Source organism: Myotis yumanensis, unplaced genomic scaffold, assembly GCF_028538775.1.
Source record: "Myotis yumanensis isolate MYYU_CA2020_CCGP unplaced genomic scaffold, mMyoYum1.0.hap1 SCAF_1, whole genome shotgun sequence".
Lineage (NCBI taxonomy): Eukaryota > Metazoa > Chordata > Mammalia > Chiroptera > Vespertilionidae > Myotis > Myotis yumanensis.
Window position 1 is genome coordinate 9,773,482 of NW_027223752.1, and position 16,253 is coordinate 9,789,734.

The 16,253-nt window shown below is 55.0% G+C and overlaps 1 protein-coding gene across 2 annotated transcripts in view; it reads right to left on the reverse strand.

Annotated features, from left to right (window-relative positions):
* Positions 1 to 16,253, reverse strand: part of LOC139009373 (sodium/potassium/calcium exchanger 4) — a 119,948-nt gene that overhangs the window by 12,325 nt on the left and 91,370 nt on the right. The window contains exons 8-12 of one of the 2 annotated variants that reach the window (XM_070413645.1): positions 15,494 to 15,519; positions 13,649 to 13,702; positions 11,993 to 12,135; positions 8,339 to 8,508; positions 7,406 to 7,610 (exon numbers count right to left, since the gene is read on the reverse strand). In XM_070413645.1, the coding sequence (XP_070269746.1) occupies positions 7,406 to 7,610; positions 8,339 to 8,508; positions 11,993 to 12,135; positions 13,649 to 13,702; positions 15,494 to 15,519 (598 nt within the window). The remainder of the gene's footprint in view (positions 1 to 7,405; positions 7,611 to 8,338; positions 8,509 to 11,992; positions 12,136 to 13,648; positions 13,703 to 15,493; positions 15,520 to 16,253) is intronic. The other variant, XM_070413656.1, reaches the window with a different exon arrangement.

Here is a 16,253-nt window from a genome sequence, read left to right on the forward strand (position 1 = left end):
ATTGATAAGCTGATTCTAGTATTATTATGAAAATGCAAGGGAACTGGAATAGCCAAACCCATCTTGAAAAAAAAAAACAACAAAGTTGGGAGCTCTCTGGCTTACACCTGCCTGAATCGGGTTTCTCTAGCATTAAGAGAGTCTGAACTAATTCATGGTTTTAATGATTACAGGGTCTGGGGCTATTGGGGGGATGGAACAAGGTTTATACCAAGGGACATCACCCCAACACCACCAGGAGCCCCTTCTGCCCCCCATCCATTCCTTCAAGTGCAATGTCAGAGACATCTGAGAAATGCTCCTATCATGGGCCCTGAGAAACACGCAAGCATAAGCAAGAGGGAAAAGGGCTGCCATTGTTCTTTCACTAAGCTTTCAGATTTCTCTTTTGAAGTGGAAAATGACAATTTAATTATGTAAAAAAATCTTTAAAATGAACTTTAGCACAACAGATGACTAATCATTGTGAAGGGTAAATTATGAACAGATGCAGTTGCTTGTGAAAAACTTCAAACAAATTAACTTGGACAGTCAACTAACTAGAAAGTCCAATGAAGGGCGTGGTTAACTTAAGGCGTGTGGGATGTATGTGTCACTGGACGTTGTCAAGTAGATACGCACGGACCCTGGACGCAGGAGTGATCTAGAGAGCATAGCTCCAGACCAGTGGTTCTCAAACCTGAATATAAATCGGAACCTCCCTGGAGAGCTTGTTAGAGCCCCAGAGCTAATGATTTGGCAGGTGAAATTGGGGGGCAGGGGCAAGAATTTGCAATTTCTAATAGGATCCCAGGTCCTGGTGATGCTATTGTCTTAGAACCACTTTTTGAGAGTCACCAGTCTAGATGAACTCCATTTAAAAACAATATGATTAACATATCATCAAATTTACCTGCTTAAACAGACATGGTTTTTAGCAAATTAGAAAGCTGTGCAATTATCACCACTATGTAATTCTGAAGACTTTCATCACCCTCCAGGAAAACCCCCGTGCCCATTACGTTTCCTGCCCCATCCCCTCTCCTCACTCAGACTCTGGCAACCACTCACCTACCTGTGTCGATAGACTTGCCTAATTGTGGACATTCCATTGTGTCTGGCTTCTTTCAAATACCATATGTCTGCAAAGTGCACCCACGCTGCAGCATATATCAGTCCTGCTTCCCTTTTATGGATGAAGAATCATCCACTTTATGGATATACCCTGTTTCGTTTATCCATTTATCACTTGCTGAATATCTGGGTTGTTTCTACTTTTTGGCTGCTATGAACACTGATGTATAAGTTTTTGTGTGTGCATTTCATTTCTCTTGGATAGATAACTGGGGGGCGGGGGGGACTGCTGTGTCATGCAGTGACTATGTTTAACTCTTTGAGGAACTGCCAGACTGTTTCCCATGTGGCTGCACCAAGAGGCAAGAACACCTGCTGCTCCTCCACCCCACTAGCAGGCGCTCTGCCTTAAACACTCAGCAAACTGGGGATGGCAGGGTGGAGCTGCTGGGTCCCTGGGTTTGCAAACCACACAGACCCAGCAGCTGGCCTCCTCCCTCCCCCTTCCTTCCCGCCACCCCCTGAATCCCAGAGCGGGTGTTCCAACTCAGCAGAGGGCCCTCTTGCCAACGTCGGCATTGCGACCAGGCAGAGGACAGCGCTTTGGCGTCAGGTAGGCCTGGGTACCAGCCCTGCCCGTGGCATCTGCTCACCTGTCTGTGGCTTCCTGAGCCCCCGCTTCCTCCTTCCTGAAGTGGGGACCACGCCAGCCATTCAGCAGGGCTGTGTCATACCCTAAGTACTGAACATCAGGTACGGAGTGCAATGCTTGATGAAGGATGTGTCTGCCAAGCTGCAAACTGGGGCTGACCCTCCTCTGCCTCACTGTGGGACGGAAGCCACATGGGTCCCTGACCAGGTTTGCTCGAAGGTGAGTCATCTGTTAAGACCTAACTGAGAGCAGAATGTTATTGCTTTTCTCCAGGCTGCACGACAACATGGAAGTGGACATGCTGAGCTGGCCTTCAGCAGCCTCATTCCAACCTCCTTCACTAGTGTCTGCAGAGGCATCTCCCAGAATCCCTTGCAGCTGAAGTTCAGGATTCATAGTAGACTCCCCGATTTGAAGAGGAGAATTGAGGTAGGGCCAGGCTACCTTTTGGCCGCTTCAGATGCATTCCTGTTAAGTCAGGGCATCCGTGCCCAAGCACTAGACAATCCCGGAGGCCTGACCAGCATCCCAGAACTGTCCAGTTCGTGTTGCTATGGGAGTCAAGACACAGCTGTGGCAGTGGCCTCCTGGTCCCGGCTCACAGCTCTGGTGCTGAGCTCTTGAACTCAACAGTTCGGATGCATTCTGGCTCCCTGCCCCCTAGTTCTGGCACGGTGACAGTGCCACGCCGGTGCCGACATTACAGTGCCCTTCCCACAACTGTGTAAGGCACCTATGCGTCTGTACTTCCATTTTCCTGCATCGGAGATTGGCTACATCCTTCATCTTCTCATAATGCTAGAGGCGTGTGTGTGCTCAGCCCCTCTTCCCTCAGAACCACTCTCCCAGGGGCCACCAGAGCCATGCTGGCCAGCACAGCTGCGTGTCCGGGGTGGACACCTGACGTCTGGGTTGATGGCATTTTCTCTCTCGGGACTCTGGACCTCAGATGTAATACCAGGGAGATGTTAGGAGGCGGGAAGCGTCATGCATCGGTCTGGGGCCAGTGGAGGCCCCAGTCTGCCATCTGGACCAACCATGAATTTGCAGTCAGTCTGTAGCCAAGGAACAGATGAGACAGGCACGGATGGAGAAATGAAGAGCCAGGATGAGGCTCGACACCACTGAGGCCTCGAGTCAGCCCCAAGCAAGTCCAACTGCTTCCCTGCTCTTGGGACGTAACAAGCCCCTATAACTGTATTTTTTAAAAGGTTCCTCTTTAGCTTGAGGCAGCTTGTGTGGGCTCCTGTTGTTGGCAGGTCAGGAGGCTTCAGGACCCAGCTCAGGTCCACTGCATGGGAGTCATGGGTCCTTCACCTCCCACCTCCCAGCCTGCACTGCTCTGGCCTGGCTGCGGGGGCGCCATGGAGTGGATTCCAGGGCAGGTGGCCCTAGGTACCTGGTTCTGTCTAGTTGAGACTGCCCTTTGGGCTAGCCCCTGCCTCTCTTTGGGCCTCAGTTTCCCACTTTGGAATATAAATGGTCTAAAAATGTCCAAGGTCCCCTTTAATCCTAGTCTTCAGAGACTGTTGCTAACTACAAGGAACTCAGAGGAAAATTGTTTTCATTTTCAGTGGTTCTCAACCTGTGGGTCCCAAACAATGAAAATACATCCTGCATATCAGATATTTACATGACGATTCATAACAGTAGCAAAATTACAGTTATGAAGTAGCAACGAAAATAATTTTATGGTTGGGGGTCACCACAACATGAGGAACTGTATTAAAAGGTCACGGCATTAGGAAGGTTGAGAACCACTGATTTAGATTAAAAATATATATATCGAGCCGAAACCGGTTTGGCTCAGTGGATAGAGCGTCGGCCTGCGGACTGAAAGGTCCCAGGTTCGATTCCGGTCAAGGGCATGTACCTGGGTTGCGGGCACATCCCCAGTAGGAGATGTGCAGGAGGCAGCTGATCGATGTTTCTCTCTCATCGATGTTTCTAACTCTCTATCTCTCTCCCTTCCTCTCTGTAAAAAATCAATAAAATATATTTAAAAAATAAAAAAAATAAAAAATAAAAATAAAAATATATATATCGAGCCTCTTTCTCCACTTTGCTCTATTAGCTTGTTTCTACAAACCACTCATAGAAAGAAAGTGGAAAGAACCCAAATTTCCATGAACTGATGAATAGATATATTATTCAGCCATACAAGGAACGAAGCGCTGATACATGCTACAACACGGATAAACCTTGCGAACATCATGCTAAGTAGCAGCCAGTCAGGAAAGGCCATATGTTGGATGATTCCATTTATATGACATGTCCAGAACTGACAAATCTAAAGAGACAGAAAGTAGCTTAGTGGTTGCCAGGAGATGGGATTGGGAATAATTGCTAATGGGTAGAGGGTTTCTTTTGGAGGTGGAATGATTGTGGTTCTGAAATTGACTGTGGTGATGGTTGCACAACTTCGTGAATACACAACCTTGTGAAAACCCCTCAATTGTATACCTTAAAGATATGACTTTATGGTAGGTGAATTATATCTCAATGAAGCTGCTATTCACCAATAAAAACGCTCAGCCAGCGGTTGTTCTAATTGGGCTGTAAGCTGGCACTTCAGCGAGCCACAGTGACCGATTCACAAGGTCGCGCCTTTGAGACCCTGACCTTAACTTAGGAGCCAATCTACCAAACGTGCAATTACTCCGATGGCTCCCGACACCGAGGCAAGAACAAGGTCATTTCCACTATAAAGTGCTGGGTGTCTCCAGGGGCCTGGAACAGACAGGAACTGCGTGTGGCGTTTCACGTGGAAATGAGCCCACAGCACCTGCAGTTTCTCCCGCTTCCCCCGATGTGCTGAGGGGCTGAGAGGAAAGACCCGGTGCGTGGAGTTTTCTGCAGGACCCCCTCCCGGGGTTTAGAGACACAAAACGGGCCTCTCTCCTCCCAGGCAGGTGCTTTGGAGAACTGAGGAACGTGGTGGTGGGGTGAGAGGAAGAAGCCCTGAAACTCCGGAAATTTCTGATTTCCTGTGCTGAGTTTTATTATCACAAAGGAAGACAAGATTTAGGGCTGCCATCCAAGGCCTGACAAGAGCACGTGTGGTTCCAAGGGCCATAATTCAATGCAGTTCAACACGGTTCACTCACCCCAGACACAAGGTGTACAAGCCAGGACGGAGGCAAGCACTTCGGCTCCGAAGGAAAGGAGCCGAGAGCATCCATTGGTTGGTGACGTGTTGTCCCCTTGGCACGCCAGGGGTCAGAATGTCAGTGTGCAAATCCCAGCTCTGCCCCTTCCTCCTGTGTGACCCTGGGCAGCTAGACCTCTCTGTGCCTGAGTGTCTTCCCCTGGGAAGTGGCGTCATGGTAACAGTAGCCACCTGCTAGGTCAGTGATGGCGAACCTTTTGAGCTCGGTGTGTCAGCATTTTGAAAAACCCTAACTTAACTCTGGTGCCGTGTCACATATAGAAATTTTTTGATATTTGCAACGGTAGTAAAGCAAATATTTATATTTTTGATGTTTATTTTATATATTTAAATGCCATTTAACAAAGAAAAATCAACTAAAAAAATGAGTTTGTGTGTCACCTCTGACACGCGTGCCATAGGTTCGCCATCACTGTGGTCGTCATGAGGACGCGGTGAGTGGATACCTGGGAGGCAGTCCTGGTCCACAGTAAGCCCTCAGTGAGTTTTACCTCCTGTTGCTGTTCAAGAACCTCCAAGGGCCTGAACTTTTGAAAAACACACATTCACCCCAGGTTCTCCCTGAAGTGGGCTGAATATATTGTAGGTGTGGGGTACGTATATATCTAAGGCCATCCCCCCGCCCCCTATGTGGCCACTAAGGCCATTCGAATGCCCCCTCTGTGACCGCCGTGGGCCAGTCCGTGCCGGCATTCACAGCTCGGGAGGCTCAGGGTGGGAGAGGCTGCCCACATAATGGCAGTGTGACTCGGGAAGCCTCACAGCCCCTCCGAGCCTCAGTTTCCCTCTGTAAAATGGGGATAATGATAACGCCTCCCTCACGAGGCAGCTGCGAGGACTAAACGGAAGTGCACCTAAAGCAGCAGCCACGCCGCTGTCTGTCCTATCCCCACCCCCGCTTCTCAGGCCAGCAGGGGAAGCGGAGGAGGAAGTGACTCCTGGTTTCCAAGGGCAACCCCTGGAAACACATCCGCAGGGGCACAAAGGGAGCTTTCCACAGGGACACACACTGGGCAGGAACTCGCAGCTCTGTCATGAGCCGGGCCCAGGAATGTCCTGGAACCTCTGGCCTGAGGGGGAAGGTGGACCAATGGCAACAGGAGCCCTGGCCCCGGGAAGGCCTCAGGGAGGCAGAAGCCCTGGGAGCTCCTGGTCCCAGCCCTTGTAAGATAGCAGCGTTCTAAGCACCCACCCCAGGAGGTAACCTGCTCAGGGTCCCCTCGGGGAGCCAGATCTGATTTCCCATAACCGCTTTGGGGAGGAGCACCAAATCCTGGACCAAGGGGAGGGGGAGGCTGGCCCTGGGTCCAACCCATCCAACCCACCAAATTCAAGGTTTTAAGGAAACAGAGACGAGTGGGCCTCACAGGTGGCCACCTCACTTTACAGAATCAGAGCTGCCACGGGCATGTCCCTTCGCTGGGTCCCTGCAGAGCCCTGGACAGCGGCAGCCTCAGGACCAGGGTTCAGATGAAGTGGCCCATGGAGGTGGTGGCTGAGGCCCCATCAGGCTCCACGTCGTAAAATGGGGACCTGCCACCCACCTCCTGGGCTGGAGGACAGAACCTAAGAATGGTAGGTCCTCAGTACCACCGGGGCCAGCACGGCTCAGTCCTGGATGGTGGCTGTAGCCCCGCCTGGCCCTCCCTGGCACCTGGGCTCCAGGCCCCGAGGAGCCGAAAGCCCTTCTGTGACTGCGGCCCAGAGTCCCTGTGCGAGGCCGCATGTGGACTCGGGAGAGGACGGTGCTGGCCATGTGATGGCTCGGGCTTTGTGGGGTGCTCAGGGAAGTGGTCCTCTTATGAATGTGAAAGTTAAAATACATGAGGTGGGGCAGACCCCATCCCCACCGCAGGATCCTGCTTGTGTGTCCAAACGGGTAACCTCACATACGTTCCTGGGGTGTAGAGGAGATCAACCCCCTTACTCTCAGTGTCCAGACCCAGAGACCAAGCTCCCACCGACTACAGTGTGACCATCAGCCCACCAGACCAGCTGGCTGCGCATGCCCTGTGCTCCCACAGGTCCTAGCGGGTGCGCCGACGTGCCGGGGTGTGAGGTGAGGGCCGAGACTCACGTCCATCCCCTCAGCCGCTGGTCAGCAGAGGGAGGTCTTGGGGGCCCCAGCCCCTGTGCTGGGCCCTCTGCAACCTGAGTGAGGAGACACCCGTCACTCTCTGGGTGAGCCTTCAGGGGAGAGGAGGCTGGGAGGTGCCGGCCAGGAGCAGCGTTCCTGACCTGGCCAGTTCCCGGACACAGAGAGGGCTTGGAAATGCTGAGTCCCAGACCTCACCCCAGGCCGCTGGTTTCGGTTTGGGAACCAGGCCCTGAGTTTCAGGAAGAGCCCTGGGTAGGTGTGACCAGCATGCCCTGGAGGCTCCAATCCAGAAACCCCAGGAAGCCCTGGTTCCCACACCGAGCCTCTGTGTTCAACATGAAGCCCCTGAAGCCCGTGGCAGAGTTGGGGGCAGGAGTGTCCTGGCAGAACCCCGGGCAGCACGGCCCGAGGGCCTCGCACCCTGGGAACTCACCGGGCACGGAGAACGGGGACAGGAAGGCAGCCTCCACCGGCTCTGCCTCCGGGGGTGGCGGCGGGGGTGGGGGCTGGGGCTGCTGCTCCCCCGGGGGGTCCTCTGGGTTTTCCATGGGAACGTTCCCGTTTTTGATGTTTTCTTGCCTCCCGTTTTGAAGTGGCTTTCTGCTCACACCGTTCGCTGAGTTGATCAGTCTCTGCCTCTGTGTGGACGGGGGCAAGACAAACAAGACGTGACCGTGTCAGACGGCTCCTCAACATGCACACAGCCCTCGGAGGTTTCTAGAACACAGGCCTTGGGATGGTTTGCCTGTGAATGACCCAAGGACCTTGGAATCCACCGAAGTTCGCTCACTTCCTTTTGGACCAATACTAGCAAGCCTTTCGGGAATGGCCAGAGGCCTGGCCTCCTCTCCTTACTGCCAACCTGACAACCCAGCCCATGACACTGAGCACAGTGACTGCCGGCTCCCCCGATGGACACTCCTAAGCCACCTGCAGACAGGAAAAAAGAAGTCCCCAAGGTAGCTGCTGCCCACCAGTGCCTCAGTTTCCCTCTAGAGCTGTTCTATGCATAGAGAACAGCTGTGTATTCAGATCTCTCCCTCTCTCTCTCTTTTTCCTCGAGAACATCTTCAAGAAACAAGCCCTACTTCAGACTGGCCTTTCTCCTGTTAGTTTCGCTCTAGTGCTTGACAAACACTTAGTAAAATATCTCAACGTGGTGTCTGATTGCTGCTGCCTTACCCTCACTCCCGATCAGGTCGTTTGCTACTGCGGTGACATCCGGGCTTCCTTCCTCACACAGGTACGGCGCTACACGCCCGCCTGGCCGAGGACGCGCTGGGGGGTCTGGCACTAGGGAGTGCCGTCACAAGCCAGGGCCTCCTCCAAGGCCCCCCGCCCTCACGGTGCTCTCAGGCAGGCTCACCTCGTTGATGATGATCCTGCTGGCCATCCGCAGCCGGGTCCTGGGCCCAAACTTATTGGTGATCATGACGCGCAAGCCCGCCTCGGGGAAGCTGAACTTGGGCGGGCTGGAGCTCATGACCTCGTCCACCATCACCACCGGGCTTTTGCTGTACCGTGGCTCCTCCTTCACTGTATTGAGCACAAGGCCATGATCAATGCCGAGGTCCCCCCGGGGACACCTCCTAAGTGCTGGGGCAGCTGCCTGCCTGCCCCTCTGGTGCAGACTTCTTTCTCGGGCTGAGGTCCCGGCAGCTTCAGCTCCTCCCACTAGTCAAGTGGCCGGTGGTGCTGAACCACCTGCCAACTTGAAGAATGAGACACAGCCCTGTGGTCCCCCCATTACAGGCCCTCTCCCGGTCAGGCCCTCCACCTCCAGCCCCCCTGCCATCAGCGCCCCCCCTCTCCTGCCTGCCTTAAAATCGCTCCCGATCGGATCATGTGCCCCCTCTCCTCTGGGACCCAATGTGGCTAATGCAAGGGTCTTCCCGTCCCTCCTCTGAGCCTCCCTGGGCAGCTCCCCGCCGCCCCCCCCGCCATGACTGTGACGGGACCTTGCTCTCTCCTGATTACAGAGGCTCCAAGGAACCCCTGGGATGGAAAAGTCTGGAAAGCACCGGAGAGCACTGGCTCTGAACTTCTCACGAGGCCACCTGCTCTGTCTTTGAGGCACCACCTCCCACCGGCACAGAAGGATGCTTTGAACTTTATTCCCCTTGAGGCAGGCAGCCAGGGCAAAGCACGGGCCCTGGGCGAGGCCACTGAGACCCGGGAGGGCGGCCTGCCTGCTGAGGGCACACGGAGGGCCGCTGGCCGAGCCCAGCGTCTCTAGTGAACCTGTCACCCTCCAGCCAGGAGGCCGGTGTCTCTGACCCTATGCTTCTCTCCTCATGAGGCTGAAGAACCAATCTCCCCAGGCCTCACACCTCTCCCCGCCGCCTCCCTGAACACACTCAGGGCCGGAGTCCTGGGGGATTTGAGATCTAACTCCAGAGCCCCGAGGACCCTGGTGACAGGACCACAGAACAGGTGGCTTCCCTCCCAGGGGCTGTGAAAGCAGCTATGCCCGCCCCTCTGCACGGGTCACCAACTCCCCGCTGACAGGGTCCCCAGGAGTGCCCTCCCCGGTGATGGGGAAAGCAGGAGTGGTCAGGGTGAGCCCACAGGAGAGTTAATGGCACAAACAGGAACGAATGCACACGAGACACGCACCCTCACCCGACAGCAGCAAGGCTCAGCAGACAGGAGGCGTGTGGGTTAGAAACAGAGCCGGAGGGCCATGCACGTGTCAGAAGCAGACACTGACCTCTGGCGAGGCGTGCGCTGGGCCGGTGAGTGTGTTCTTACTGCACGTGTTATCGCTTGGGTGCGAGCGGATTACTTACAATTTAGAAGAGAAGAGGTAAGGAGACAGAGGCCGACAGGGATTGCCAGAGGCGAGGAGTGCGCAGAGGATGCCGAGTCTGGGGCAGCGTTCTCGATGGTGGCCGGGGTGCGGGGGTTACTGAAGGGTTAGTAGAGGGGCTGCTGCCACGGGGGTCTCAATGCTCGGGGCCTCTGGCCTTCGGGACGGCCCCTCTCCTGGCTGAATCCCATGACCCCGTCCCACTCCGAGGAGTAGGAGCCCGTGTGCCCACCGCCCCTCTGTGCGGCAAGAAAGCCCCAACCCCCCTGCTCCGGACCCTGTGGAAGCCGGCAGAACCGCAGAACCAGCCCTGACTTGGGCACCGCCTCAGGGGACAGCTGGGCTCCCAGTGAGGGAGCCTATAGAGTGTGACACCTGATGCCCTGAGTACCTTGACCTGGTGCTGCCCATCAAGTGCTTCCAAGCCCAGGGTGGCTGCACAGTGGTACTGGCAGTTCAGCCAAGGCCGGTAGCGCCCCCTCCTTCCCTGCTCCAAGCCCAAGCAGAGTCCAGGGCCGGGGCAGCCAGGGGAGGCCCACAGGGAGCCCAGGCAGAGGTCAAGGTGGCACTGGCTGGCAGGCTGCATGCAGGACCCCCCGAGACCAGTGAGATAGGCTGGACCCCCAGCAGGGGCAGGACACGGGGCCTCCCTGCCTCGGTCCTGGGGCCCTTTGCTTGCTGGCCTGGGCTCTGCTTTCTTGAGCAGCAATGAAATGCGACGTGAAAAATTTGCACAAGTTCGAGAAAACCCAGGGCCCTGGGGATGGGCCTCCTCTGTCGGCCACACGGGCAGTAGGTAGCTCTCAGGCTGGCACTGAGGAAGCAGGCGTTTCCCTCCGGCCTGCGCTGACTCACCACTTGGAATCTCTCTCTGCCGTGAAGGGTCAGAGGCCCCGGGAACACTATGTCCCGGACGGGAATCGGCCTGTCCTGGGGGACTGTGTGGGGACCTGGCCGCCACTGTCTATGGAGCTAAAATCCAAAAACAGCAGCCTCAGGGCTCCTCCCCTGCAAATGGCTCTCCCCTGGGGCAGGGCATGAAGAACCAGGCCTGGGCACAGCCCGGCTCTGCAGGCCGCCTTTCTCTGTGGCTCACAGGTGGGCCTCTGGCAGCCAGGCTGTGGCCTTGGCCACACCTGCACCCCCAGCCCAGGAGGCTTCTCCTTCCGCTGGAGAGAGTCAGCCCTCAGGACCGGCGATGGACAGAGCGCCCTTGCCCGAGGTGCCCAGGGGAGGCAGCAGGAGCCTGACCCGCTGCAGGGGGAGGACTTCGGAGGGGCCAAGGGGTATAGGTTTTGGACCCACGTCCCAGACACAGGCAAACAGCCTCCTGCAGACCACCTGGTCCCACCACTGAATTAGAGTCGCCTGAAAGAGGGCTGACCTGCCCAGGGCCACGGGCAGAAGGGAAGAGAGCCCTCAGGTGGCCAGGCCCGCCTCTGAGCTTCACCAGCTCCGTGGCTGGAACTCGAGGGTACGGCCTAAGGCCTGTTTTCCCATAGGAACCCGCTCAGGCTTGACCCTGGCCTTGGGTGAGGAAGGGAGTGAGTTCCCGCCCCTTCCTGGCAGCTGCCCCACGTGGTAACTGGCTGGATTAAGAGGAGTTTTTTAAAGCAGCAAGTGGTCAGTAGACAGTTAGGACAAGTGACAAGAGAGGACAAGGGCCATTCCCAGAGACCAGAACATCCAGACCAGGGGGTCAAAGAGAAGCTGGAGGCCGGGCTGCAGCCCCTGGGAAAGGCCCTGGGGAAGGCTCTCGGGGACGGTCTGGGAATTCCTGCTCAGCGCTGTGCCCGCCTGCCCCGGCCTTGCTGTTCCTCTGGGCACCGGCCAGAGGTCTCTCCAGAACAGTCCTCTAGAACCGGGCCTTGAGGAACTTAGGGGGACCCAGGCCTGCTCTGTCACCCCAAGTCCTCGGCTTCCTGTCACTGGCCTTCGACATGAGATAGAGGTGTGAGTTCCTGCATCTCGGACAAGCCAGGCAGGCCTTGGGTCTTCCTACAGTGGCCCCGGGAAATCCCAGGGATGTGACTGTGGACATGTTCTTCCGTTAAGCAAATGCCAATCAGCAACATCTCCATCACGGACCCCCCTCCCTTAGGGTCCTGTGACCACAGGTGAGAGAGTGAGGATTTAGAGGGAGGGTATGTGTGTAGGAAGGGAAGGGACAGTGGTTGCACGACATGGCCACTCCTGTCTGCTCAGCCTTACCTGGCCCCAGCAATGGCATGGAAGGGTCATCAGAGCTACTACCACAGTAATCATTACCATCCTCCAGCTCGCTGCTGACCGTGTTGCCGTTGGCAATGGCCTTTTGTTTGATTGTGAAGAAGGCCTGTATCTTCACATTGTACCTGGAAGTTAAGGCAGGAGGAGGTCAGAGCTGCGGGAGAGACCTGGCAGGGGAGAGGGCTGGGCACCCCCCGCCCCTCACACCCCTGCGCACACAGTCAGGTGGCCCTGGACTGTCCCACCAGGGACCTGGGGAGCCAAAGCTTTGTAACCGCATTGACAGCATTCCTAACAGGAACTGGAGAACAATGCGCAGTCTGACGGCCCTGCTCCCACTGACGTGTGTGTGGGCTTCCTGGGGGCGTGAAAAACCTTCAGCTCAAGGAAATGCCGGGTGCCTACTCCCTGTGGGGCAGAGGCCTGCCCGGAGCAAAGGAGCTCGGCTCAGCCTCGGGGGCGGCTCGAAGGAGGCGTGATGGGCCTGTCCTCTCTCCCACGGCTGAGTCTTTGGGACTCCCCCGTGTCACTGACAGCAGCACCCCGGCCCACACCCAGGCTGCCCCCCTCGCTGAAAGGCACTCAGAGAGGGCATCTTTGAGGGGCAATTCTCCTGCAGTCTGACCGGTCATCCCCCATTTTTATAAAACATTTTGATTCATAGCCTAATAAAACTCAGTGCTGTTTTTTTAACCAACTGCAGAGATATAAACAAGAAGATAAAACCTGAATATGGCTCACCTCATGGGCAGTTTTTTCTTTTCCTTTTTTTTTTTAATGGGGAAAAGCATATACAACATGAAATGTGCTACTTTAATTATTTTCCATTTTGAGGCACTCAATTCAGTGGCATTAATGACATTTACAATGGGAACTAGTCACCACTATTGCTATAACTTTTTCAGCACCCCAAACAGAACTCCTCGCCCACTGACCCATTTGTGGCTAATCACCCCTCCTCTGAGCACCTAGGAATCGCTAACTCGCTTTCTGACTCTGTGAGTGTGACTCTCCTAAGAACCTCATGCAAGCGGCATCAGACACTATCTGTCCCTTGGTGACGGGCTCCTTTCACTCCGCATGTGTGCAAGGTCCACCCTCGGTGCAGCATCTGACAGAATCCCCTCCTTTTTAACGGCCGGATAATATTCCTGGTAGGGAGTTCTGAGATGCTTCTGACCTGGGCAGCTCGCATGGGGCCACAATCCCGGACCCTGTGTCTGCATCCTCCACACTGTGAGTGGCGCCTCCTGCAGTCGCATGAGGCAGCGGCCCTGAGAAGCGCCATTTTACGAAGCGCAGGGCAGAAGCGAGGCTGCCTAGCTCTTTTGAAAAGAGTGGAATTGACTTACCAGATTTATATAGATAGCAAAAAAAAAAAAAGTGGTCACCCTGGGCATGGAGTGGGGTGGGAGAGAGGTCCTCGTGTGCTACTTGTTTGGGAGTGGCTTTGTCTTCTACCCACCAGCCCTGACTCCCCTGGCCTGGTGTGGACAGCACCCCAAAACAGTGTCTGCACATCTCCCTCCCGTTCCGGCCTCCCCAGTGGGGTGTCCCCCAGAGAACTGGGGCTGGCCAGAGGCTAGACGTGAATCAAGGCGCCAGACAGCCCAGAAGGAGAAGAGAAAGGGCACTTACTTCATGATCAGAATGTAAAACCCGTACAAGATGATGAGCACCAGGCCTTCCCACCTCAAAGAGAGAAAGGAGGCCGTGGTTAGAGCGAGAGAGGCCCGCGCGGGAGGCTGGGCGTGACCGTGCAGAGGGTGAAGCGGGTGTCCCTCCCCGTGCCCAGCGCCTGGCCCAGCACCCGGGACCCAGGCACGCAGGTGTGTGCCCCAGCCGGGCTGTCCCGCACACTAAAGCTGTCTGGGTGACAGAGAGAGAAGGCTGAGGGTGGGATCTCTCAACTCCAAGGGGCTGCAGGGCTCAGCTGGGGTCCCCCTGCTACCAGAACAAGGAGGGCCAGGGCCACCACATCCCAGGACTTCGGAGGGGAGAAGCCAGGAGTCACCGAGACTTGACACGAAGAGGCCCCATGATCACCCGAGATTCTGGCCACGGAGCAGAGAAGCTGTGGGTGCAGGCGGAAAGGGGCCCTGAGAACTGCCTTAAGAGGGGGCATAGGACCTCCTGGGTGCACAGTAGGGCAGGGTCGTTCGAGACACGCAAACACCGCTGTCTCGTGTGTGCAGTGCCCAATTCCGGGCACGGTGGGTTTCTGTAGCTCTGACCACAGCCTCTGAGGAGCCACACAGCATTAGTGTGTCCGTACATCTAAATGTGCCCGGCATGGGCTAGCATCGCTTTGGGAGCTCTTCCTTGGCTGACAGGAGCCCAAGGACCAGCAGAGCCACAAAGGGACTTGGAGGTGATCTGACCCCCACCCCCAATTCCATCCACAGGTGAGGAAAAGGAGATCGGGGAGGTTCCTGGGTCATAGGGCAGGTTAGGGGCCGGGGTGGGGGGGGGGGTGCAGCACCAGGCTTCCCTGGGCCCACAGCACGCAGCCCCTCACAACAGGCCTCCTGAATATACCCCGCAAATAGTCACACGCAGGATGCAGATTCTGACTGTCATGCAGAAGACATTTTTACGGCTTATACGAAGGTAAGATACAGTCACGCTCTAGAGAGTGCAAACAACAACCTTTTCTTCAAAGTTTGCGCTGTATGTATCTTAGTTAAGGAATCATTCCCGCCCTCAAGGTCATGAAGGTGAGTCCCTATGTTTTATTCTATGTTATTTTAATGCTGCTTTTTACAGTGAGGACTTTCGCTCACCTGGAATTTATCCTTCCCTACGGGGTGAGGGACAGAGCTGATGGTATCTTGTTCTGCATGGACTCCTGGTGGTCCCAGCAGCAGCTGAGACCCCCTCCCCAACTCACTGCCTTGTCATGCATGACACCTACCATATCTCCCAGGCCAGAAATGGGCCTACTACTGGGTTCTCGGTTCCATACTGGCCTATGCATCTCCCTGTGCAAAATACCGCACTGTTTGAATCATTTTAGCTTTATCCTGTATCTTGGTGTCTGGTAGGATGGAATAGTAAGGGAAACCATGTTTGTCACTTTGAAAGGACAAATAAAGGCATGATTACTTAGACAGCGGTTCTCAACCTTCTGGCCCTTTAAATACAGTTCCTCATGTTGTGACCCAACCATAAAATTATTTTCGTTGCTACTTCATAACTGTAATGTTGCTACTGTTATGAATCGTAATGTAAATATCTGATATGCAGGATGGTCTTAGGCGACCCCTGTGAAAGGGTCGTTCGACCGCCAAAGGGGTCGCGACCCACAGGTTGAGAACCGCTGACTTAGAATCATACCCTTTTTATTTTTACCAAGTTCATAAGCCTGAGATGCTTCTGACCTGGGCAGCTTTTATTGTTTGTAAAAATAATTCTGAAGAAGATTCAATGAACCCAATAAGGATGCTAACAAAATAGGAGGAGAAACAAACCTTAAAAACTTACCACACTATTTCTTCGTCATATATGAACTGGAAGGCAAAAGAAAGAAAGGAGGGGGACATATTTACTCAAAAAAAAACACACAACAGAAAAGCAAAAAACAAACACAGGCCTGTCAGCACCCAGCGCGGCCACTCCTCTGCGTTTCCACAGGAAGCTGGGCCCCTCTCCATTCTGGGCTCCCGGACTGCAGAAGGTGACCTGGCCTTAGGGGAAACCCCGGTCAGCAGGTGCAGCAACCTGCAGCCCCGCAGAGCTGGGGCCTCTCAGAGAAATGGCCGGTGCTTCGTTATGGTCCAAGTAGCGGCTGGGGCCAACCTGGCAGGGGCTGGCCCGCAGTAACGGAACAGAGCTACTGCAATCACGAATCTTCAAAACTGAAGACATCCATCCGTCCATCCATCCATCCATCCATCCTACCTGCCTACTTATCTGCCTGCTTATTTACTTACCTACCTATGGTGCCTGCATGTATAGGAGAGAAGGGGTGTTATTTTCTGAAAAATAAAGAGTAAACCCTTGGGAACTTCTGGGGGCATAAGACCCAATTGTACCGTTTGAAGGGAGGCAGGGGGCAAGGGCGGGGGACTCCATGGTTACCTAATTGGGCACTGACATTGCCCAACAACCCCACCCTGCATCTTTGCCATGTGGCCCAGAGGATGCTATTAGTTATCTATCACTGGAAGGGAGAGGGAGAGAGAGGAACATCAGTGTGGGAGAGAAATAGTGACCAGTGGCCTGTGAGCACCCCAGCCGAGCC